The sequence below is a fragment of the Podarcis melisellensis genome (assembly GCF_964234715.1).
Source record: "Podarcis melisellensis genome assembly, chromosome: 3".
NCBI classification, from domain to species: Eukaryota; Metazoa; Chordata; class Lepidosauria; order Squamata; family Lacertidae; genus Podarcis; species Podarcis melisellensis.
The window spans coordinates 35,566,156-35,593,258 of record NC_138530.1 but is presented as its reverse complement, the minus strand read 5'-3'; the positions used below and the strand labels follow the sequence as shown (position 1 = coordinate 35,593,258).

The following is a 27,103-nucleotide window of genomic DNA, read 5'->3' as shown; positions in this document are numbered from 1 at the left end:
GGCACCCGTGAAAAGTATCGGGAAATATCCTCTAAAAAATACACAATATGTGAGATACTGTTCAGTCCCTGTTTACACTGGCTCAGCTTCCCCCTGCATTGAACACTCTTCCCATTTAAGCCATAGGAAGTAGTGGTCCCTCCGACTCCCACCTTTAAGGATAGCTTAGCAATTGTCATTTATATGTCATTGAAGTAGATAGACTTCAGAAAGGGAACACATCTGGCAACTCACATTTTCACTCACTGTGTTTGTTGGTGACACTATGAATTTGGGCTGGTCACCAAGGGGAGTGCTGGGAAGTTCAGGTGCCTAGCTAGCCAATGACATATTGCATTTGGAGTAGAGATGATCTGTGAAATAGATAGCTCTCACTGACTTCAAGAAAAGTCATGATCTTTTCATCATCTTTATGTTACAACCATGTAAAGAAACATTGTTCTATGTTGCTTTTCTTTTCCTTTTAACTGCAAGAGGTAACCGATGGATCAAAAGTAGCAGCTCTTGTGATCTTCAAGTAATCTCATGATTGACAGTAGGTAAGGTAAAGGTAAAGAACGCCTGGATGGTTAAGTTCAGTCAAATTTGACTATGGGGTGTGGCACTCATCTCCGCTTTCGGTCCAAGGAAGCCGGCAATTGTCTGCAGACAGCTTTTCTGGGTTATGTGGCAAGCATGACTAAACTGCTTCTGGTGCACAGAACACTGTGACGAGTGGCAGGGCACACAGAAATGACCTTTACCTTACCACCACAGTGGTACCTATTTATCTACTTGCTCTGGTGTGCTTTCAAACTGCTAGGTGGGCAGGAGTTGGGACAAAGCAATGGGAGCTCACCCCATCACACAGATTCAAACTGTCGACCTTACCATCAGCAACCCCAAGAGGCTTAGTGGTTTAGACCACAGGTATGTATGTTTGTATGTATGTATGTATTATTATTATTATTATTCCACTTGCAAGAAATATTATTGGTTGAGTGTTCAGAACAGGTCACCAAAATAAATGAACGAAAGAAAAGAGGCTAATTTTTCCCAATAAGTTTTTTTTACTGTACATTTTGTAGCAAAAGAGGGAGAGAAAAAAGAAAATATTTTGTTCACAGGGATGTCATTTTCTAAAACTTCAAATAGGAAACATGACGAATAACAAGATCAAATACACAGCCATGTCACAATAGATCTCTGAGCTTTTCTCTCTTAAAAAAAATACATAGAGATTTGTGTGTGTATGTGTGTTTCTTCTATCCTTTGCCACCTTTCTCAGCACATCCCTTCAAAATAATGTGCAATTTCAGAAATGGTTTCCAAGTGGAATGATTCCTGGGAGCAAATAAATACAGAAAAATATATCTGAATTAAAGGCCGGTTGCTCTCGCTGCCATAAGTACTGCAAATTTCACAGTTGTCATGGTTTAGTGAAGTTGCACATGCATATCCTCAGCAATCCCAGGTCTTGAAGCAATGTGCCTGCAAATGTGTCTGGTAATTAGTTTGCAAGCCACAACAGTTGATCTCAAAAGAGCATGGATCTTGGCATGAGACAAGGGCTTGTGAAAGTGGTGAGGGGCAAGGGAAGCAGCACCAAAACGATTAAACATGGGACACCACCTATTCTGCAAAGCATCTTGTTTTCCATGGCTTATTGGAAACATCCCCCTCATCAAACATTTCACTGCACAATATGCCTAGAGATCTCAAGTCCTCGTGCTCTTGTTTTGATTGACATTGCTACATGCCATTTGGTGGCACCGAGCACGCAAGAATGGTGCTTGCTTGTTTTCTGGAAAGTCTACATTGTTCGTGCTCAGCTGAATAGAGGGAAACTGCCTAACCTTAGCTGGAAGTGATTTATGAAGCGATAATCAAAAGAGTTTCATTTTCCCCCACCCTTTGATTATGAAAACCGGCTTCCTCTCTACCTCCCTCCTCTCAGACATCAAACTCCCTCAGACAGTTGACCAAATTATCTGCAGCCTCCTTATACACTGACAAACAAAGGATCATGAAGGGAATGGACAAAGAGGGAATCTAAAAAAATATTAATTCCTAGATTTCTTTTCCCCACCCTAGGATATAAAGATCAGAAGAGGAAAACAAGTGTGCAGTTCACTAGGTGACTGGTCTTCCTTAATTTAGTGCAGGAAAGAAAAGCAATAAAAATAAACAGCAGAGACCTTTTTATTATTTCTGGGAGGAAAGAGATAAAAAAAAATCCTCAGCCAAACCATGGCAAGAAAATTTCCACGTGTTGCTGATTCCATTATGAGATTAAGCCGAGAAGATGGTTTGCACGCATGCTCTTTTTCTCCAGATGCTGTCTTGATGAAGGTCCTTGGACAACCATAGTGGCAGCTGGGCTTATCCTCAGGTCATCTTTATATCCATGGGAGTCTCCTTTTTAGAAAAAAGAAGAGGGAAGGAATTCCTCTCTGAATGAAACATATGCCGCTTAACCTGTTTTTAATCCTCATTTAAGCTTTTTTGACAGTTCACCAGGAATGCACCCGTGATTTCCTTGAGACATTCACACAAACATAATGAATGTGTTGGATACATTTCATCAGCTTCTCTCTCTCTCACTCTCTCTCACTCTCTCTCACACACACACCTATTAACATTTCATAACCTCTCTTATCCAACTTGATTATCTGACCATATACGGCTGTGTGCGCGCACATGTGTTGTGTGTTTCTCCCATCACGTTTATGGCCTTTTTAACAATCATGGACTTCTGTTATGCTTGGAGGGATTCAGAATGGAATGGAGGGCCACTCTTATTTACACTGTGCTTTCCATCACCCACTCCGAGCTCCCATAAGTTCCCCTCGCCCCTGTCAGGTCACTGTCGTCATACTGCAAAAGCATGCCGTTCACTGACAGACTGCGTTTTGTCCAAATGTTTGTGATCTTTTTGGGGTAGTTGCAACACTGAGAGGTGGAAAAGTCTCCCATGTCAAAAGAATGGCTACGCTTAGTTTTACCCTCCAGTGGCAACATGAGGAGGCTACGGAATTTGGACTCATGCTGGCCCAGCAGTGGCTCCTTGTCTGAGTGATGGGCCACTGTTGAAGTTCTGGAGTCTATTGTGTCCTCCTTTTTCTGACACTTCAGTTCCAGGGAGGCAAAGGCTCCCATGAGCCGATCAATGTTGTTGTGCTTTGACCTCGATGGGGGCCTCCACTTACTGGACAATGTGCCCTGCTCACTTTGGAGGCTGTAGCCATCGCAGTCGCGACTATTCACAGAGCTAGAAGAAGAGGAGATGCTGCTGTGTGCAGACTCACAGTTAAACTCCATGAGCTCGTTCCTTACCACCACTTTGGGGTTGACTTGGGGCAGGACCCCGTTCTGAACAGGCTGGGATCCATTAGTTTGTGAATAGACATTGCTAACGTTAGCCATCTTCCCCGGGGCATTGTTGCAAACCTTGTACCGGACCATGAGTACGACGATGAACACCAACAGAGTTGCCACGATGATGCCTCCGATGATCAGGATCATTGTCCCCCCCAGGAACTGGCTGTGCATGGACTGGCACTGGGGATAGTCCTCTTTGGTGTAGAACTGGGCGCAGCCCACAATGTTGGTAGCGGTGAGCGTTGTGGCGGTGTCATCCCACATGGCCAGAACGCAAAGATCGTAGCCTGTCCCAGACACCAGGTTGTTCACCACAAAAGCCTTGTTTGTAGCAGGGATCATCCTTTAAGGGAAAGAAAACAGCAACATTAGTTTAAAATGTGATGGGAAAGTAGTATGAGTGGGGTGGGTGGGGCCAAAGCACCCAGCAGCAGAAGGAAATATCTAAATCTTAGTTTATTTCCTCAAATGCCTGTCAAAAGACATTTAGCTGTTCATCTCTGAATATGCTTCCTCTACCAAGTCTGTCATCACACTCTTTTTCCTCCCTCCCTCCTTACAGTAGAACACATATTATCCAAAATCCTGAAATACTTGATATTCACAGCCTCTGGTTTCCCTGCACTCCTTCACTCCTTTCCTAACTCTGACCTTCAAGGTCACTAGTAACCTTGAATGGTGCATGGGGGTCTAGCCATTCCAACATTACTGCTGGGGTTAAATCCATGTTAACACACATTTCAAATCAGGAAAGTGGTTTTCATTTATTAACCTAGCAATAGAAACTCAACAGGGGGCAATTGCTTTGGTTTAAAGACATGACTGGGTCACTGAGTTATAATCCTGTAAGCATCCAAGATTTAACTACCTAGCTCTCCTTTTCTTGTTAATTTGGCTGAAAGGACAAAGGTGTTAAAATGGGACAAGAAAAAGCCAGGAGGTTAGACTACTTATTTTGTATACAATATATATACTGTGTGCACACATACACAAAAAGAAAAACCAAAACCAAACCCACAACCCCATGCTGATCAAGGAATAAGAAGCAGAATATTGTTTCTAACTGGATATGTATCCAGCTGACATAGGCAGCTTACATAATAAGTGATGAATCAGCAAGTTCTTCTTAGGAAACTGTCATCTCTAGAGCTCTGCCTTTGTGACAGCATAGGCTGTAGCCTGAACTGTGAGTGGGAAGTGAGACAAGTCAATCAGCCAAACCAAACCCCCCTCCTTGTTATGTTTGCTGCTGTCACCATGTGGACATCTTTATTTTTCTCTGACTTCCTCCATTAAACAGCCCTTTAATGTTCCAGACCTACTTCTTGTATTGCGTAGAATAGCAAGGCACTTAAGTGTGGCCACAAACCTATTTTTTACAAAACCAATTGTACTTTTAGTTAAAGTTTAAGAAAGGCAACACAGTAAGCAGTGTTTTTTTTTGGGGGGGGGGACTTCTTTAAAAAGTAATTTTATGAATGGAGTAGCTGTTCAATCAAATAGAAGCAAATAAAAAAATAACTAGAGATAAACACATCCAGTACATTTTTTCTAGAAAAATAGGTGCAGGTACTCACCATGAAGTTGTTACAGTAATTACTACACGTTTTAACAACAACAAAAAAGAGGTGCCAGTGCTGGGTACCCTTGAGTAGCCCCTGAAAAGAAGCACTGCTATATCTATCAGATACTGTTTCCCTAACCAATACTTATCAACTTGCACCCATTGATGCAATTTCTGGGTCCCTTTGTGGGGTTTTTTCCTGGCTCCTTTTTTCCAATGCCCGACTCTGCTGCCTCTCACTTTACACTGTTCAAGCTCTCTGTTTGGGCCTCTTTACTCTCTTGTAGCTATTCCACTCCAGCTCTTTGAATCCCAGTGTTCATAACCTTCTAACAAACTACAGTGGTACCTCGGGTTAAGTACTTAATTTGTTCCAGACGTCTGTATTTAACCTGAAACTATTCTTAACCTGAAGCACCACTTTAGCTAATGGGGCCTCCTGCTGCTGCAGCGCCGCCGGAGCACAATTTCTGTTCCCATCCTGAAGCAAAGCTCTTAACCTGAAGCACTATTTCTGGGTTAGCGGAGTCTGTAACCTGAAGCATATGTAACCTGAAACGAATGTAACCCGAGGTACCACTGTATCCTCCTATATAGCTTGACTCCTGCTCTCAACCCTTTATCCAATCAGAAGGAGAGTAGAGTCTTAGTTGAGATTCTATTTCCCATCTAGGAATGTAAGAAACAAACAGACAGTCAGGAATAAATAGTAGCTGCCTACAATCTGACCCCTGTCTGAAATCCTGACCCACTGTCAGCCTGCATAGACTAAGTATCAACCATTTTAGACTCAGGACCTACTTATAAACTAAACATGTATTTGAAGACCCATTTCTTAATCTTCTGCCATATATTTGCACAGTGGTACTGCTCCCGTTTATGTTTTCTGAAGAGCAAAAAAGAGGACACATTTGCCAACCTCTGCTGTTAACTATGGATCGCTATGACAACTCTCATTTTACATACCCATGAAAAAGAGGATGTGTCCTGGAATAAGACAACCCTACATCCTGTTGCAATTCACCTTGGATCAGGCCATAACCCACTAGTAGGTTCTGGCCCACCTATTGAATGCCAGTGGTATAGACCAGGGTTTCCCAAACTTGAGTCTCCAGCTGCTGTTGGACTACAACTCCCATCATGCTTAGCTAGCAGAGCCAGTGCTCAGGGATCATGGGAATTGTAGTCCAAAAACAGCTAGTGACCCAAGTTTGGAAAACCCTGGTGTAGACAATATTGAAGTAGATAGACCAGTGCTCTGCTTCAGTATAAGGCAGCTTCCAATTTTTCCTAGTAGGCAATGTGGCTCATACAGATACAAACTTAAAACTGTAGAATAACAGGAGATTCTGTTTAACACAGGCAGCTTAATAAGTACAGTAGATTTCTGAAGTCTACATGGGTCTCCTGTCAATGTAGCGCTGCATATTAAGAATAGCTCAGAGTGGAAATAAGAACAAGATAAAGCTCTCTCCTCCCCACTGTCCCTATTGTTCCTCATTCACAGCAACAAAATCTGTGGAATGAGGGCATATTCACAAATTGCATTTTAAACTAAAGATTGGCTCTTCAGCATGCTATATATAGAAACAGTTCCTCAAGTATTAGTTGCTAGCCATACTTTTCAGTTACAAGATAGTAACAAAACTTTCCAGCGCAGAAATTAATGATAGAACTGTTGGAAGTGTTCCTTCATAGCCAATGAGCCTTATTTCCATCTAGTAATACATTGCATTCTAGGGTCTCTGAAGAGAAAGAAATCTGCATAATGAAGCTAGACAGCAATAAGGAGGAAGCCCACAGTCATGGAGCAAAAGTTAAAAGTGGTGGGAGTACTTTTATTTAGGATGGACCTTATTTAGGCCCCAACCACAACTTACGTTTGGCTTCACCAAAATTTTCCTGGGAAACGTAGTTTGTTAAGGGTGCTTAACATACTACAGAAATATGTAACTGCTGTCTAATATCACTCTCCATACTCAAGGACTCGAAAGTGGCCACTCTAACACCAATTTTGGAAAAGGTACTCAAAAGGGTTCCTGGAAATGAGGGGCTGGCAAGCTTAATGTCTGTCCTGGGAAAACTGGTGGACTTGACACCAAGACTACCTTCACTGGACTCTTTTTCGCATCTGCTTAAAACAGGCACCCCCAAACTCGGCCCTCTAAATGTTTTGGGACTACAATTCCCATCATCCCTGACTATTGGTCCTGTTAGCTAGGGATGATGGGAGTTGTAGTCCCAAAACATCTGGAGGGCCGAGTTTGGGGATGCCTGGCTTAAAACATTTTTGTTTAGACGAGCATATCCAGATATGCAGAAGTTACATGTGTTTTCTTTCTTTTTAACTCCTGTTGGGTTTAATTGTAAAATAATTTCAATATTTTATTTTATATTTTAAACTATTTAGATATTTTCTTACAGTCATGCAATATATATGTGTGTGTGTGAGAGAGAGAGCTTGTTAAATAAATAAATAAATAAATAAATAAATAAATTCATTTCTTTTCTTCCCCATGGAAAAATAAAATTAATGACTATTTTTTTCTCTCTCTACTGGTGACTGAAGAGTTCATTCACACTTCAGGATTAAGCAAGCAGCAGCTCCATCTCCTTACCTTAGCTGAAGTGTGAAACTAGTTGCTTAGGATTAATCGTACTATAATCCTTTTTTAAAATTCGCACCACCTTCATCTGAGATATGAATTAGCCACTCCTTATAAGCCGTGCTGAATTCTTTGAGGACTTCTCTGCCTTTGCTGGTCCCGTTTGATTACAAAGCAGAAAGCTAGAGGTGGTGTTTCACATAATATTCTGTGTTTGTATTCCGTGGAGTTGCCACCACAGACGTCTTGAAACTGTCTGAGGTTTCTTTATTCTCTCTCCCCTGTACCCACATTCTAAACTAGGGTGGGGGAACCTTAAGCTTCTCTCTCTGGCCTTCAAGATGGAAGAAAGCATCCATTTCCTTTCCCTCCTGTATTCCTCAGGTGCAGCACCATATCCATTCAGCTATTCTTCTCCCAACAAAAACTATGCCATTTGTCTTGCTGTCTGCTGTAGCAGAATTTTACATAATGAATGAATGACGTCATTATGTTATTCCTCAATGTTCATTTTGGTGCAAAGGAAATACACTGGAAATGTGGGATGGGGGACACACACTTTATTTATTGCATTGAAACAAAATAGCAAATATCTACCACATTTGCAGTGTTGTTTTCCAGTCTGAACATGAGACAAAAAAATGCTAACGTAGGTCATTTCTGTCCCTGGTTCCATTTTCATCTGAATTATCTGACATCCCTGCTGCCCAGGCCACTTACATCTCTCTCTAAGCCACATCCCTTACTAGTCCTGCTCTGCATTGGCTTTTCCTGAACTGGGATGTGTCCTTGAAATGTCATCATGCTCTTGTTTGCCTGGATACAGAATGGGCAGATGTCTCTGTGTACAAACCTCTGACTGTTGCATGGCTGAAATGCAACCAACCATACAAAGGTAAGAACCCAATCTATTGCTTCGCTCACCTTTGCCTCTGTCTCTCTCACCAATGGTGTGCAGCCCCCGCCCAAAAGCTCTCCATCAAGGAATGTGGTCTTTAGACTGAAGGTTCCCCACCACGTCCTAAATCAAACCCTACCCAAACTGCTTTTCTCCATTGCAGAGGGTTGGACTAAATGATCCTTGGAGCCCCTTCCAATTACATGATTCTACTTTTCTTTAATCCCTTCATGGATCACTGCCTTGTTGTGGCGAAGGGGCTTGAATAACTCAGAGAAGCTATGAGCTATGCCATGCAGGGCCACCCAAGACGGACAGGTCATAGCCGACAGTTTAGACTAAATGTGATCCACCTGGAGAAGGAACTGGCAAACCACTCCAGTATTTTGCCAAGAAAACTCCATGGACATAAAAAGGAGAAGCTTTGAGAAGAAAGTGAACGTTTCCAAGGCATGCTCTGGTTCATGGGGTCACGAAGAGTCACACACGACTAAGATGACTAAACAACAACAACAACAACTTTTCTTTAAAAGCCACCACTGATTTCACCCCATTCCCCTTGTCTTTACTTTCTGCAGCACTCCCTGGGAATACTTAATGTCAAAGTGAATTCATTTTTACTCCGACAATAAAGTTTGGTAAATGATATGATTAGCTGCCTAGTTTTCGTGCACCAAGTGGGCCCAGCTGATACCAATCTTTAATCACAAGCCAATCGCACAACCTTATCTTAGAAAGCTGTTGCAAGCATCCGACATACTCATGCAATTACAGCTGCTTGCATGAGTGGTCTAGTCAGGTGAATAATACATCGTTGGAGAAGGCCAGTCATGGAATTGATAGCTTCTTCCATGCTTAGAAATATTATTATTATTATTTGTTACTTAAACTCCGCCCATCTCGCCTGGCCTCCCCAGCCACTCTGGGCAGGGGAGTTTTCTAATAAAGGAGCAAAAGTCATCACCTTCCCCAATAAGGAGATTACTAGCACAAACTATTAAGTGCATGTGCATGCTGGCTACATAAATATTAGCAGTGCCTCTCTTAGCTGCTTGGGATAAATGCAAAAGAAGAGCACAGTGCCATGATCTCTGCAATAAAGCACCACAAGAATTGCTAGGTCTAACTTGCAACCAAATATTGTTCTTCAGTGACACCACATTTGTTCTTAGTGATTGGTGAATTTCCCCAAAGAACTTAAATATGTGGAAGCATAAACAAGTAAGCTTGTTAATGAACTGTTCCCTTTCCACTGCTCTTTCTCAATGAGGCATTATTTTATGCAGCAAAGGCACAATCCAGTTATTGCTTTTTGCAGCTATTTCATTTGTGTGCTAGGTGTTGCCCAGAAGTGATGTGATCACCCGCCTCAGAGGATTTATATGGCAGAGATGGCAACAGTAAGATGAACTCAGGGATGAAGGAATAATAATGACAGGGAAGGGGAAGAGATCAGCGCCAGTAGATGGAATTGAGAAGAGGATCCTGCTATGGTCTATGGCTTCAAGAAAGAAGCAGCTTTAGAGAAGTATTTTTTTAAGAGAAGACCAAAATGTGTAATGTGACCGAAAGTGATAGAAAGCTGCTTGTATTATTTATAATATTATGAAATGAGCTCTGCTATTTTTCTGGTGTCTTTACTTTACACGAAGTGCAAAACTACAAGAATATTTGTGTCAGGGCAATGGAATGCATAGCTACTACCAACTGGGAAAATGGTCTATTGACTTGGGATGTTTATACAAATAGGCCTCTGATCCTAATAAGCATATCACTGAAGAACTGAGGTATAGCATCCATAGCTAAATGCAAATCTAAGGGCTGCTCTTACTTGCTGATGATGATGTTGTTGCTGATATGTGTGTGTTTTAAAGGCATCATGGGGATGATTTTCATCATGACTGCCATGTGCAAGGATGGTTTTTAACCCTTTCCTCTTCTGCTACAATCCTAATGACCCTAGCCACTGCACCAGTTATTAACCCAGGGAGGAAAGCAGATATTGGTGCTAGTGGAAGCTGTGGTGCAGCGATTTTCATCAAAAGCACAGCGGGGATGGAAAGGGTTAACTCCCTCTGGAAACATGCCACATTCCTGACCATATTTGCGCCATACCTGCAAGGGATTTTTTTAAAAAAGAATACCATAGCAAGTGTAGCATCACATCTAATCTGGTTTAAAATGTGCATATGAATGCCATTCCTGGACAGTGTGATACTTCCAAAAGGCTGTATACCATAATACAAGGGGCATTGGCCAAGTTGGCCCAGGAGGGGGGATTTGTCCCCACCCTTGTAATCAGAATTTTGGTGAGAAAATGGCTATGAACAGGCATGAGAAATGGATGCAAGATTTGGAGATGAAAACTCAATCCAATAAAGATTTATAAAATTCTGAGATTTATGCAGAAATGTGGAGAACTGAGTTTGAAATTGGAATATTGAGAAACTGAGCAAGAACGAATCTAAGAAATGCTTGGGATGTTATCAAATCCTGCCCAGCTACCGCTTTTTAAAAGAGCCCCCTTGGCTCTTTATTTCATCCCTGATACCACACCTGCACGGCTAACTTTCCATGATTGAGTCATCCCTTTCCTAAATGGACCCAGTTTATTTGCTTGAGCAAATAACCATGACAGCCGTGGTTTCTTTTAATTGCAAATCCAGACATACCAAGAGTCTTAGAGTTAAACCTGTACACCTGCCTTCCTGAATCTAAGAATATGGGAGAGTAGTTGTGGCATCGTCAAGCTCAGCGGTCAGTGTGAATTCTCCCTTCAGTGCTGCATTCATGCTTTCAAGGTAACATTTTAAAATATCAATGCAGGATCAGATCTATGTTTCAGAAGCATGTGGATTAGAAGCAGTCACCAATCCAGTGACATAGAAGTAGTTATCTCCACAGTGCATCACAAGATCTCCACTCTCGTTAAATGCTAGTAATTTTGAAACATGGAAATCCCAATTAAAGATTGTTCAGAGTTTTGAGCTCCCATGGGGATACCAACCCAGATTATAGCTAAAATGCTTGGGATGTTATCAAATCCTGCCCAGCTACCGCTTTTTAAAAGAGCCCCCTTGGCTCTTTATTTCATGCCTGATACCACACCTGCACGGCTAACTTTCCATGATTAACAGTACCAGGAGTGCAGAGCAGCTGTGAAAGGATGCACTGTGTGATGGAGCAAAGCAGGAATTGGAGTGGCCTCTCTCAGCTGCGTATGTTGGGGATAATCAAAGAGTCATCAATATCCCAGAGTGAAAATGTGTCTGCATTGATTTTAGGTGTGAAGACTCTTAAGAGCTACCATCAATCACAGCCGACTAGCAATACGTTTTGAGGAGGGAGGGTTATTTCAGAGAGTGTCTCAAAAATAGTCTTGAGATTGGGTAACTTCATGAAAAGTAGATCATCCTCTTCAGACATGGGAGCACCACCTTTGCTTTTATTTGTTAACTCCCAGAGTGCTTGAATACTGTCTCATTCAACCTGAAGTGCTCATATTTCAGATTCATATGGCATGGAGAAAGTGAATGTAGAATTTTTTTTCGTCTCTCTCTCGTAACACTAGAATTCATGGACCCCTAATGAAGCTGAATGTTGGAAAATTTGGGACAGATAAAAGAAAGTCTTTACACGGTGTGTAACTATGGAAGTCGCTCCCACAGGAGGAAGTGATGGCCATCAACTTTGATGGCTTTAGAAGAGGACAAATTCATAGAGGAGAGGACTATGTTCTGCCTCCACAGAGGCAGTAATGCTTCTGAATACCAGGTTCTGGAAACTACAGAAGGGGGAGGGTGCTCTGGTTCCCAAACCCTCCTTGTGTGTTTTCCACAGACATCTGGTTGGCCATTGTGAGAATGTGATACTGGACTAGATGGGCCACTGTACTGCCATTGTCCTTCCTGTTGGGGACCATGCTGAAAAGGACTGCACTGAGGGGGAATGGTGGGAACCACCCCCTCTCCCTGCTGCTGTTGCTCCTGAATCTTCCCAGGAGCAGGAGGACAGTATAAATTTGGAATAGTGGTTTGCAGAGAGGCATAGTTCAGAAAGCAGAAGCTGGGAAATACTGGATGGGGAACAGCTAGGTGAAGAAACACTGGAAGAAAGAGGGTTAACAGATTCACAGACTCTGGAAAGCCCAAGATCAAGAAGAGCTCAGAAAGTCTCAGAAAACGGGGAGGTTACAAACTCAGATTACAAGACATAGGCGTGATGTAGATTAATAGGGTAGTGATGTATGGAAGTGAGATCTGGACCATAAAGAAGGCTGATCACCGAAGAATTGATGCTTTTGAATTATGGTGCTGGAGGAGACTCTTGAGAGTCCCATGGACTGCAAGAAGATCAAACCTCTCCATTCTTAAGGAAATCAGCCCAGAATGCTCGCTGGAAGGACAGATTGTAAAACTGAGGCTCCAATACTTTGGCCACCTCATGAGAAGACTCGACTCCCTGGGAAAGACCCTTATGCTGGGAAAGATGGAGGGCACAAGGAGAAGGGGACGACAGAGGACAAGATGGTTGGATAGTGTTCTCAAAGCTACCAGCATGAGTTTGACCAAACTGCAGGAAGGCCGTGGAAGACAGGAGTGCCTGGTGTGCTCTGGTCCATGGGGTCACGAAGAGTCGGACACGACTAAACAACTAAACAACAACAGATTAATAGGGATGGAAGGGGCTGTGATGCTTAATTGGGAGCACTGCCATTTCTAGGAGATGTCTTCTTTGTTCTCTCACTGTGATTATTAAAGTTTCTAACTGGTAAGACGTTCCTTTCTTTCATCTTCTGATCTACTGCCACGGGGGGAAGAAGCCGATTCCCCAAAGGCTGACACTTCCGTTGGAACATCCATGCGGTGATTCACTTTTGGTACACAGCTGAGCTCAGAGGTTAGCTAGGCACCATTCTAATTTCTACATTGCTTGTCTACTCAAGATCAGGCACTGCCTTTACTTTCCCCTCTTCTGCACTAAACAAGAGTGTGAGTATATCACACTGGATGTTTGCTTTGTCAGTACTTGAAAAGTGTAGATCTGTGCCTTTGCCTGTGCATTTTGATTTCAAGATGATTGGGTCACATATCCGACTTGGCCTGCAGGGGGTGTGATGGGGGGGAAGTAAGGATCTAGCCCACAGGCTGGATTCAATTCTCAACTCCTGCTTCAAAAGATTCTCAGCAAACTGAATGGGCAAGGAGCACTTTAGGCATGTATTTTCTGCTCAGGTCCAGGCACTTTGTCACTTCTCCCACTCTTTATCCTATTCTGAGATTCATGGGCAATTCAGGCTTGGCAAATTCCAATACAAACTGACCTGATTTGCACCTCCCAGACTAATGTGTTGATTAGAGCTGAGCTCTCCACCAGCTTTCACACTTCCTAAAAATTCCAACGAGCTTCTTAGAATTTATTTTGAGTTAAAATATATTTTTAAAGGGACCAATACAAAAAAAAGCATTCCTATTTAAATAAAGATTTAAAAGTAAATTATGTCGTGCAGATATTTTTAAAAATGCAATTAAGACAGAAATGGGAAGAGATTTTTGGGGGTGAAAACTTGGGGACATTGATATGGACAGGAAATAGACAGATTTCCTGAAAAAGAGTCTCCACCCCCATCGTTCAGCCCGGAAACTGAGGTCCAGCTCTGAGGGCCTTCTGGCAGTTCCCACACTGTGAGGAGCGAAGCTACAGGGAACCAGGCAGAGGGCCTTCTCAGTGGTGGTGCCTGCCCTGTGGAACACCCTCCCATCAGATGTCAAGGAAATAAACAACTATCTGACTTTTAGACGACATCTGAAGGCAGCCCTGTTTAGTGAAGTTTGATGTTTTATTGCTTATTATTATAATTATTATTCTGTTGGGAGCCACCCAGAGTGCCTGGGGAGACACAGCCAGATGGATGAGGTATAAATAATAAACTATTATTATTATTATTATTATTATTATTATTATTATTCCTGTTGCACAGATGTACATGGACTGCTGGCAAAGGAAGGAAGTGAGGGGAAAGGATTGATCTGCTCTTGTACACTCGTAGGGCCCTCTTACTTTCTGGTATTGTCTTATGGTGGGGATTCCTAACCATAAGTAAGACACTCACTATGAGGAGCTGCTACCCACTCATGAAAGTTATTTCTGCCTCCTGGGTAGGGATGGACAAACCTGACCATTTCATTTCCCCATTTTTTCCGCTCTTGAGTTCTCCATGCCTCTTCATTAGTTCGTGCTTTTTTCTTTTTTCTTTTAGTTCTCATGAAAATTCATCAGGATTGTAGCGCAAATTTCTGCTTGATTGCAATTTTGCCTAAAGTACACATTTCTGCAAAACCATTTCCCCTACTATGAAGTATTTTTGGATGTTATTTTCATGTACATACATGCCCTTGTTTTACCCTAGTAGGTGTATTCTTGTACACGTGACATGGCTGCTGGATCCCACTGCATAATTTGGAGAAGTTTGAATTTTGAAGGATGACTGTGTTTTGGTTTGCTTACTTTCAGAAAGTGTGAATTATATAGATTTGCCTTGAAATGCAAGTGGAATTGAATTTTTTTCCCTAATCCCCACTCCCAGAAAGGCTTCCCACAAACTCCAGGATTCACAGCTCTACATATTTTTCTGGTCCAAGTCTAATAAAATTAATCTTGCGTTTGCCCTGAGCACTATAACATTAATGAATCATATAACTGAAAATAAATATATATCTCCTATTGCCTCTGATTCCAGCTCTCCTCTTTGATTTCCTCCTTGACAATCTGCACCCCCTGGTGTGCTCTCTCAGTACATATCAGTAACATACCATGTGCTCTTGAGGACCCAGCACAGCATAAATTGCATTTTTGCAATGTTTTAACTAGGTCTGTGGCATCATTAAGCAAATTAGGAAATAAAAATGCTCTGGAAGCCCAGCAGGAAACCTTTAATTCTCAGGTTTGTTGTGGACTTTCAGTCCTATTCCTGATGAGAACTTAATGCTCATATACCCTGTTTTCAACCGATGGACTAAGTCACATTTTAACATCCTGGTATTAAGGTTAAAGGGTGGGGCAAAGGGGGAATTGATTAGGCTAATTGGGTTGGCTACTCAGTTGCTATTCTCCCATCGTGGCATAAAAGGTAAGAAACTTTCTGTTCTTTAATTGAGCTGGGTAGTTTGAAAAGAGTGGCTTTATAAAAAGCCTTGTTTAAATAACAATACAATAATAATAATTTATTATTTATACCCCGCCCATCTGGCTGGGTTTCCCCAGCCACTCTGGGAGGGTTCCAACAGAATATTAAAATACAATAGTCTATTAAACATTAAAAGCTTCCCTAAACAGGGCTGCCTTCAGATGTCTTCTAAAAGTCTGGTAATTTTTTTTCTCTTTGACATCAGGTGGGAGAGTGTTCCACAAGGCGGGTGCCACTACTGAGAAGGCCCTCTGCCTGGTTCCCTGTAACTTGGTTTCTCGCAGCAAGGGAACCGCCAGAAGGCCCTTGGCGCTGGACCTTAATGTCCAGGCAGAACGATGGAGGTGGAGATGCTCCTTCAGGTATTCTGGACCGAGGCCATTTAGGGCTTTAAAGGTCAGCACCAACACTTTGAATTGTGCTCACAAATAGCATCAGACTGTAAGATACAACTGACCATATGGAACAGAGGTGTGGGAATTTTTCCAGACTGCTTCCGACACTCAGGCAAACTTTGGGGATGTGGAATGGCAATGGTGGGTAGGGCTGAAAGCTAAAAGTGGTAGCTCTTTGTACAATAGGCTACATTGCAGCCATACAAAAGCCAGAGGTTTCCACACACCCGCAGATCTCCATCCAGTCAAGCAAGAGCGACTATCACATTCTAGCCTGCCTAAAGCATTTGAAGAGAGATGTGGAGCAGGGGCAGGTGTGGCCTAGAGAGTCTCAGAGCCCAGACAGAGAGGCCTGTAGGGCTCCTAGAGCCCCCACTCCTACCACCCTGATTTAGAGGAAGAAGCATTTAATGACTAATTAGATTTTTATCAAATAAAGGTGCTGTGTTTCCCAGGGCTAAAGCTGAGTAAATGTGTGTTCACTTCCTTTTCATAAGAAGGATAATGAATGTTGACGGGTGAAATGCTTTGTCAAATATAATTCAGCATGGGCATGTTGAAGTTTTTGCTGTGTCCTTTTAGATCAGGGTCCATATTTCTAGAATGTTCTGCTCAATAAAATATGGTATTGCCATCATCATCACCATCGCCTAAATGAGTTATCTATAAGAGCAAAGCACTGAAATTAGGAGGGCAAAGGCAAACAACTTCTTTGCTGTGTAGCTGAAATGCAGTTTATGAACCCGAAGCCCACATGTGGACCAATGTTAGGCATAGAAGATGGCATGTAGAAGTGAAGGTTATATGGATGTAGGGCGTCCAACATATTAAAAGAGGCAGCAGGGCCACACTGTGGACCACACCTCCCTGTTGTCATGAGAACATAACCAGAATCTTGCTGAGTCATACCAAAGACTCATCTAATTCAGTCCTATTGAGGCCAACCTGCTACCTATGGGAAGCCCATTGGAACTGAGTGCTGGTGTTGGAGCAGGAGAAGTTCCCACGTGCAGCTGTTACATCTTATATGGAAATATAAAGCATGATCAACAGAAACAACAATTCCAATTAATTTTGAGTTATGGCCACCTTTGAGTAGTGGCTCCTTTGAAAGAAGGAACGCTGTGCTTCTTATTCTGCAGCTGTATTCTCCAAGAACATGAAAAGAGCAATCACATATAATGGATTGTTCTGTGCACCTATGAGGTTTCTTTTCAGTTCCATCATGTCAATGCATAGTACTACACCATTGAGGGTCATGGACACAGAAGTCTTAACTATAGAAGGAACTTGTCTCACATATGTAGGATTGTTCAGCAGAGACCAAAACTGTGCCTTCCTGTACTTTGTACGATCACCTTTTTAAAAAAACACCAAAAAATCCAGACACTTCCCTTGGGACACAGTTCCACGGCCTAATAAATTTCAACATTAATTAATGCTCCCTCATGCACAGAAATCTCACACGCCTTTTCTTTCTCTTTGAAGCTCAGGGGGAATGTTCATTATCTCTATCTGTCTTGCTCACCATTTCCTACCAGGCTTATCAAGGCCCCTTTGACTTTCTCTTTTCTTCCCCCTTTCTCCAAATGAGTTGAAGAGAGCATAATCAAATTAGGAAATAATAATGAGGCAACATGTACCATGGGTTTCATCTGACAAGCCAAATTCTCCAAAGGGCATCTGGATGTGTGAGTGATGAGAAGGCAGGATTCAGAAATACGGGGAGGGAGTTGACTCTAATGATAATTGGTCTATGAAAAGGCAGAATTAAGACTCAGCTTGTGTGTGGTGAAAAGAGGAAATACTTTTTTAAAAAAAGAAAGAAAATATGCAACAATTACATCGTTGACTGCTCTAGGGACTGTGAGACATCCGCAAATAAATGACTTAGTTCAGTTATGTCTCCGCTTAATGAGCTTCAGGAGACAGAGGCCCAACTGGAAGGCATAACCTAAGTTTGACTTTTACTCCCTTGGTGATGATATTGCTGACTCACTCCATGGTAGGTGTCTGCAAGGATCCTAGCCTCAATATGCAGGACATGAGAGCCAGTGTGGTGTGGTGTAGTGGTTAGAGTGTCAGACTAGGACCTGGGGGGGCAGGGTTCAAGTCCCCACTTGGCCATGAAGGTCACTGCCTTTCAGCCTAAACTGATTAAATGAGGAGGGGGATTTAATGGGGATGAGGAGAGCCATGTATGCCACCTTGAGTTCTTTGAAGAAGAAAATGTAGGATATAAATAGAACACATGAATAAATAAGTAAACTAGGCACCGAGATGCACAGCATCAGGGTACAGTGAGTCCTAAAGGCCTCTGGGATGGCATTGTGTAGACTGGTATGAAGGATGCTATGTATTCAGTGGTCTGCGTTTGTCAGAGCTTAAGTCTTGACTAAGGATTCTGAGCCCCTGTGTTCCGATTTGATACATGATATCCAATCACAGAACATTTCAGGATTTGGGCCTCTACCATTGGCCCATAATCTCTGAATTATGATTCACAGTTTGGAAGTTTAGACAGCCAATCACGTTGGCATTGGGAGTGGCCCAGGCCTTCAGAAATACAGTGGTACCTTGGGTTACATACACTTCAGGTTACACACGCTTCAGGTTACAGACTCCGCTAACCCAGAAATATTACCTTGGGTTAAGAACTTTGCTTCAGGGTGAGAACAGAAATCGTGCAGCAGCGGTGCAGCAGCAGTGGGAGGCCCCATTAGCTAAAGTGGTGCTTCAGGTTAAGAACAGTTTCAGGTTAAGAACTGACTTCCGGAACGAATTAAGTATGTAACTAGAGGTACCACTGTATAAGCAGTTGCTTTGCCCCTGTTATCTAGTTCTGTTAGCTCAATAAAAGGGCTTGCTGTTATCACCATGTCTTGCCTCGTGGGAACTCACCTACACTTTAGTGGACACAGACCAAATGACAGAAACAATATCATACACTGAGTCGTCCTACAATCAGCAGCAGGACTGCATGGGTGGAGTTGTGTTGAGCTGTTGGCTTCTCAACTTCCTAACATCACTGCCACTTACTGAGAGGGAAAGGAGCATCTCTCCGTTTCTGAATTAACTATTTACAATTCCCCCACCCCCACCATGTGCCTATAATATGCCTGTAACTTAGGATAACATTTCATGCATCTGATAGAAGTTGAATCCATGGAAACTTATGTCTCAATAGATTTGTTAGTCTTCAAGACTTTATTGATTTTTATGCAGCAGACTAACATGGCCACCTTTCTGAAAATGGTCAAAAACTCCATTATTTCTCAGTGTCTCTCTCTCTCTCTCCCCCCTCCCCCGCATTCATTCTGAGTCTTGTTCTGCTTATCAATGAAGCACCATCTTAATTCAGATCAGCTTCTTGAGAATCCAGGCCACATATCTGAAATTAAACGAATATTATCCAGCCTCATCAAGAAACTTTAACATTAGTCACAGCAACACACTCAGCCATGATTTATTCATGAACTTGTGGAAACCAACTGCTTCAAAAATAATAATAAAGGCTCCCAAATAGAACTCTCTCTTTTTTGCCTATTACAAAGATATCAACGGTAATTTTCTGTTCACACTATGAGATAATTGCCATTCTGTGATACATGCAGTACGGAATCCCACAGTTTTGTATTTGAGTGCTCTCATAAAAGCTATTAACTTGTTGAGGTTATTAAGCATTAATTTGACACGTCACTTCTTCGGAATGGATGAAAACTGTTTTTTTAAAAAAGGTAGAATATTAATTTAGGAATCCGGGGGGGGGGTTACCATTGACGGGATCAAAATAAGGCTATCAATGGCAACTAGTCATAAGGGCTATGGGTGGAGACCTTTCTCTCGGCAACATCCCTTTTCCCCAGGCCACACCCTTCCTCAAGTGGTTTTGCCTGGCTGAGATGTGTATTTGAACTGTGATAATGTCTCTTTCTTGCCTGCATGGAGGACTAAGACAGGTGCATTTGTATAAAACCCTCTAACTTGTATGTGGTTGGAGTGGAGCAATTTTCACATTCATTGACTACATCCACTTTTCCCTCTGCCTCCCCCACCCCACACTACTGAAAGGTTGTCCACAAGGCAATGTGGTCCCTAAATGGAAAAGGGATCCCCTACAGGTATGAAGTTTACGGCATGCAATGCCCTAAGAGAGAATATTATGAAAATGATTTACAGGTGGTACATGACCCCAGTCAAGCTTGCAAAAATCTACCATTTGCCCGATAATAAATGTTGGAAATGTAAAGATAATGAAGGTACATTCTTTCACCTTTGGTGGACGTGCCCAAGGATTAAGGCTTTCTGGGAGATGATATATAATGAAATGAAAAAGGTATTTAAATATACCTTTCTGAAGAAACCAGAGGCCTTTCTCCTGGGCATGGTCGGCCAATTGGTGCCAAAGAAGGCTAGAACTTTTTTTATGTATGCCACAACAGCAGCAAGAATACTTATTGCAAAGTACTGGAAGACACAAGATCTACCCACTCTGGAAGAATGGCAGATGAAGATGATTGACTATATGGGATTGGCAGAAATGACTGGCAGAATCCGAGACCAGGGAGAAGAGTCGGCGGAAGAAGACTGGAGGAAATTTAAAAACTATTTATAGAAATATTGTAAAATTAATGAATGTTAGAATGATGTTGGATAGAAATTAAGTGGTTTCCAGCTGTAATGCTTTAAGAGATTATGGAAAAAAAGGTTTGGAAACAGGTTAAAAATTATTGATAAGGATTTGCTGAACTAACAATTTGAACTGGAATACAAAAAAGGGAGGTATGAGGAGGTCTGGGAAATAAGTTAATGAAAATAAGCATTGGAAACTTCATGTGTTTTTTAAATATTTTTATTTTTGTATTTTTGTTATTTTGTTATTTTGTTATTTTTTATTTTTATTGTATTATTATTGTAAACTTTAATAAACATTCTTTAAAAAAAAAAGGAAAAGGGATCCCCTATCCCTGGGATGCAGCATTCTGCTAGCAGATCACTAGGGAACAACTGTGGAAGAGGGCTGTTGTCCCCATGTTCTGCTTGTGGGCTTCCTGTGATAATCTGGTTGTCCACTGTGAAAAACAGGATGCTGAACTAGAGAGGCATTTGGTCTGATTCAGCAGGGCTCTTCTTATGCTCTTAAGAGCCCAGTTCAGCATCTGTATATAAGATTTGCCCCACTCACTTCAATGAGAGCTGCTCTGGTTCTTCCATTAGAGGGAATGAGGAAGCAGGAGTGGGCACATATGTCCCATTTTTTGGAAGTCCGTTAGACTTCCAAAAAGTTCGGAAACCAAGGCATGGCTTCCAATTGGCTGCAGGAAGCTCCTGCAGTCAATCGGAAGCTGGGGAAGTCATGTCGGACATTCGGGTTCCAAAGAACATTCACAAACCGGAACACTCATTTCTGGGTTTGTGGCATTCGCGAGCCAAAATGTTCAACTTGCAAGGCGTTCAAAATGTGCATTTGTAAGCATTTCTCAAATACACATTACCAAAAGTATTTGTGCATTCTCTGAAAACTGTTTTGATTGTGTGTGTGTATGCGACAAGGACGGTGTCAGGACACTTGGGTGTGTGTCTGTAAAACTTGTGGCTACCTGCATTCCATTTCCTGCATTAGTCTTGGAAGTGTAGATAGGGTTAGTTCATATTGGAAATCACAATAACTGAAGCCCTTGTGGCTTAACTTTGGCACTTCAACTAACATATTATGGTGCTCAGCCTTGAAGAAGTTGGCCATCTTTGCTTTATAAGCTAGACATGTCACACAGTGCCATCTTGTGGATATCTTGGAAAATCTACTTCGAAGGGTAGACTGTCTAATGAACCTTAAGGAAACCCCAACAATTACCTTGACCATAATTAATTGAGAACCTCAGAAACTGGGAGGATGATTCAGAGGAAAGCCCTGCTGTGCACACTCCATTAAAACAAATGGGGTGAAACATATACTTAAGAAAAGAGTGTGGAAAAAGCCTCACAAATTTCATTATTTTTGTCTGGAGGGGGTAATACGAAAAGTTGCAATCCTATGCATTATTTAAGTAAAAGACTCACTAAGGCCTCATCCACACTTCCACTCTCCCTGCTACTTTCTCCCAGGAAAACCTGCCCAAATTTCAATTGGGTTTTCTCTGGATTGATATTTGCTCTGATTTAGTATAAACAGCATGTTTTCTGGGGAAAGCAGTGGGTCAAAGGCAAAACTGCTAGGAACCACGATATCAAACTAAGTCAAACAGCAAGTATGAAATCAAGTGGCTGAAGCTAGGCAGTTGATTTCAATGGACCTACTCACTATATGACGAAAGCTGAATAGCACCCTATGGGTGTACGGCACAACTGCCCCATTTTGAGCAGGACATCCCAGAAGCCACCCTGGCTTCTGATGCCAATCCTGGATGTCCCATTTTGGCTTCCGCTGCCTCCATGGCTTCCACAGCCACCACCACTGGGGCGGCTGTCGACATCTTCCTTAAAGCCAGTGCTGCAATCACCCAGGAACCAAAAGAGCATGGAACCAAATGATTTCTGGTGCTATGTTCTCCTATTCTTCTGGTGTGTGGGGTACAGCGGTGGTGGGATGGTGGAGATGAGGAGGAGGGATGGTGTGTGGAAGGAGAGGGAGGTCATGTCCTGATTTGCCCTTCCAGTATATTGGAGAGTATATAAGGGTTCAACCCAAACTCACAGAGGGCAGTGGCTAGACTGGGTGGAGGTGCTCCTCTGCCCATTCCTTCTGACTCCTGCTGGTTAGCATCAATACAGTGGGGTGATCCCTATTCTTTGCTGACTGGTGCAAGGGCTGCTAGCAGGATCCATTGCAGCAGCACCCATAGAAACCCCAGACACAGGGTGTTCCATGGGAAGGAAGTGGCTGAGCCCAGCCCCAGATCCAACAGATCCTGAACTGGCCATATTGCCATCATGTGACAGCACTGAGCCCAACGCGAGCCTGTTGACTGCACCAACTCAAGATCGGCACAGAAATTTGCCTGCTTCAAACAGTGGTGGCCCCACCGCTCCATTCAAGCAGCCAATGTGCAGGGTTCTGATTGTGCCCTAAACAAAATACAGTGGTACCTTGGTTTAAGAACAGCTTAGTTTATGAACAACTTGGATTAAGAAAGCTGCAACCCTGGAAGTAGATGCTTTGGTTTGTAAATTTTGCTTTGGAAGGAGAACATGTTCCGCTTCCTGTTGAGTGTGTTCCATTTGTAAATTGAGTCCCCCGCTGCTCGCCTCGATTTAAGAGTGCTTTGGTTTGAGAACAGATTTCCGGAACAGATTAAGTTCATAAACTAAGGTACCACTGTATATGAATATCTATCACTGTATCTCAGAGAGCTATTGTGAGTTAAACACTGAGGAAAGACACTGTTCTAAGCTCCTTGAATGAAGGGTGGAATACAAATCTGGTAGATATTTTACTTTATCAGCAAAATTCTGTTGAGACCACCCACCATTTCTGCAACTTAGCTAAATTCCCTATGTCCGATGCAGTTCGATGCACAATTATTTGGGACATGGATTACATTATCTTCATTGACAGAAAGGAACAGCTGGGGGAAAGGCATGCCAGTTTTTGATCATTTATCACAAAGGGGATTGGAATTCAATAGAAATAAATGGTGTTCAGAGCAATACAAATATTGGAGCTCTGTAACAACTGATGCTATTAAACCTTGCCTGGAAAGAAAGAGAAGCTGAAGTTAAAATTCCAAGAGCTGAAAATGTAGGGCAGCTGCATTATTTTATACATTCCCACAGCAATCTTACGAACTGCCCCCCTCCCCCCGGAAGATATTTATATCTTTGATCAGAAAAAAGAGCTATTGCACAGACCTAAAATTCCAAGATAGGATGATATACTTTATATGAATTGGTGCATAATGATGGTTCAAGAAATCTGTGTCATATGTCAGTCTTTTGCTGATAAAATTAGTGCATGTGATTCTAAACCAGAATAATGAGCTCTTGGCAGTCTGTAAAATGTAGCTTTCTTTCGTGTACGTGGGAGGGCAAATATTCCATTTGTCATCATCAACTTCCTATACCACATTTTAAATTCTTGTAAAGCAACCCATTTACTACCTAGAATTCAATGCCTCAAAAATGGAAAAAGAGATGAGTTTCATTATTTCAATTTTTAGAGTGAACATTATCAAATCTGTTTTCAAGTTAAAAAAACAACAACTACGAGGCAGAGAGATGTTTAAGGTTGGCATAATAGCATGGTGGCAAAGTAAATGCAAAATATGAGGTATTTGAATTTCAGTTGGTGCTGAATTATATCTGTTGCCAACTATTCACTGTCTAATGACTTCAGGTCCCAACAATAACTATTGATAGGATTGGGAATGCTTACAGAAATGTGACTGAGAAAATGGAGTCTTTGGCTGAATACAAGCTCTACCTGATGACAAGTAGATCATCCTATTTCTGTGTCATGGCAGTTTCACATGTGCTCCATCATAGGACCACCCCGGCAGGTTTTTCATGGATTTTTCACAATGCACATGAAAAACTTGCATTTAAATTGCCCATATTTTCTACACACATTCTATGTGAAAAATACGTGTTTTTGTATGCCTTCTAATCCATTTCTCCACAAAACATAGTCTTGTGCACTTTTTTTTAAAACACACACACACACACACCCGATACAGCACCACTAATTTCAGAGTAATGCGCGATCTGAGTGATAGCTGTGTTCTGATCTGCATAAAAGGTCTAGGTTGGTCAAGTAGCTCAGTTCACTTCATAACATGGACCGAACACATTTCTCCTCCATCCCTAGCCCTACATTCCCTGTTCACTGCAGGCTTTGCTCATGTTCCTTTTCCTTGGCTCCTGCTTCCTCCATCTCTCCTTGTACTGGCTTCCTTGCCCTGGTTTGCTGCATAATTTGCCTCCTTTCCCCAGACCTTCAGCACTGCCTTGGCCTCAATTTGTTCTGGTTTACTGTTCCTTTCCTTTATACCTCCTTTCCTTGGCCACCTCCTATTTCTGTCCCACTTTCCCTCAGGTACCTAGAATGTAACCCTCTTCCTCTCTTTGCTTCATCTCGTAATTACAATGAATGAGCACTGGTCCTCTATGTTATGGGTTAGGAACATCAGGCCGGTTGGCCAAATATGGCCCTTCCAGCCTCTCTGAGTGGCCCTCAGAACTCTCCCCAGGCTACACTCCTCACTGTCCCTGCTTTGCATCATGACTCTTTTTGCCTGGTCGGAATGTGTCCTTGAGCTCTGACAATACCTTTGCTTGCTTGGATGAAGGATGGAGAGCAGCATGTCAATGGGTGTAGAAACTGCCATACTATACAAAGGGGACCTTTACAATCATTTATCTGTTTGCTTTTGCCTCTGCCTGGCATGTGGCCCTTGGAAGGCTGGCTAGAATAGAATGTGGCCTTTGTGCTGAAAAAGGTCCCCCATCCCTGCTATAGTCCATCATGCTGCTTCTAATCATAGTCAACTAGAGGCTCCTGGAATGTCCACTGATGGACAAAAGACCTACTCTATGGTCCCTACGCTTTGGGAATGGGTATTCAGAGGAACACCGCCTCTGAATTTGGAGGTTCTGTTTAGCTTTGCTGGCTCACAGCCATTTAGAAACCTGTCATCCATAAATTAGTCTAATCCCATTTTAAAGCCACCTGAATTTGTGGCCTTCAGCCCATCTGATGACAGCAAGTGCCATTAATTATGCAGCGTGTGAAGAAGCGCTTTCTTTTGTCTCTCCTGAAACTCTTGCCAATCATTGTCGCTGGATGATCCTGAGTTCTTATATGATGAGGGAGAAAAGTAAAATCTCTTTTCCCTTTCTCCACAACATGCATAGTTTTATCAACTTTTCTCATATATTTCCTCAGCTATGCTATTTTCTATGCTAAATAGCTCTGGTAGCTTTAGCCTTTCTCTCTGCAGAAGATGTTCCAACACTTTAGTTATTTGGTTGCCCTTTGGCAGCTCCCTGTTTTGAGGTGGGGCTAGCTAATTGCACACAGTGTTATAGACGTAGGCATACCATGGGTTTTTATAAGGACATCACTATATTTGATGTGTGTTTGATGTATTACGCTGATCTAATGATTTGCAATGCATTTTGTATTTGCTTTATGAATGGAATGTTATTGTTAATTTTATGCTGTTCACTGCCATCACGTATTTTCTTGGTAGTGTAGAAATCTTTTGTAAATAAATAATATTGCCTGTTACAGATAGGTAGCCGTGTTGGTCTGCCATAGTAAAAAAAAAAAATTCCTTCCAGTAGCACCTTAAAGACCTTTGCTGCCACATACACCCGGACAACACCATTACTGGCCCCAACAACATCACACATACCATCTCGGGACTATTCAATTGCTCATCGTCTAACATTGTGTATGCCATCAAATGCCAACAGTGTCCTTCAGCTCTCTATATTGGACAAACAGGCCAAACCTTACGCCAAAGAATAAACGGATATAAATCTGACATCAGGAATCACAAGACAGAGAAACCAGTAGGAGAACACTTCAATCTCCCAGGACATTCTATACAAGATCTCAAAGTAGCTGTTCTACTACAAAGGAATTTCAGAAATAGACTGGAAAGAGAAGCTGCTGAATTGCAACTTATTACCAAACTTAAAACCATGGAGAGACCTGGTCTGAACAAAGACATTGGATTCTTATCTCATTATACATGACAAAGCCATTTTTCACCTTCTCACCCCTTGCTTTTTCCTGTAAGACCTATTGCAGTCGTTAAGAGTTGTCAACAGGCTCATCACAGCTATCTGCCAATCACCCATTCCCACCACCCTTCTGAGTAATACCCCTCCCCACCTTCTCACTATATAGAAGGGTCTGGTGACTTCTGTTTCAGTGTATCTGAAGAAGTGTGCATGCACACGAAAGCTCATACCAAGAACTAACTTAGTTGGTCTTTAAGGTGCTACTGGAAGGAATTTTGTTTTTGTTTTTAATATTGCCTGTTTTACTTTCAGTTCAGATCTTAATGACCCCTTGAATGAGATTTGCCTTCTTTTTCACCACTTTACCAAACTGAGCTGACATTGGATTGACTTTGAACAATGATCTCA

General features: G+C 42.2%; 1 protein-coding gene across 4 annotated transcripts in view; it reads right to left on the bottom strand.

The window, feature by feature from the left end:
- Positions 1-1,078: 1,078 nt before the first annotated feature.
- The window catches only part of LRFN2 (leucine rich repeat and fibronectin type III domain containing 2), a 242,481-nt gene continuing 216,456 nt past the window's right edge, over positions 1,079-27,103 (bottom strand). For all 4 annotated transcript variants that reach the window (XM_081903947.1, XM_081903950.1, XM_081903949.1 and 1 more), the window contains one exon: positions 1,079-3,703. In XM_081903947.1, coding sequence (XP_081760073.1) covers positions 2,782-3,703 — 922 coding nt within the window. In that variant the 3' untranslated portion in view covers positions 1,079-2,781. The remainder of the gene's footprint in view (positions 3,704-27,103) is intronic.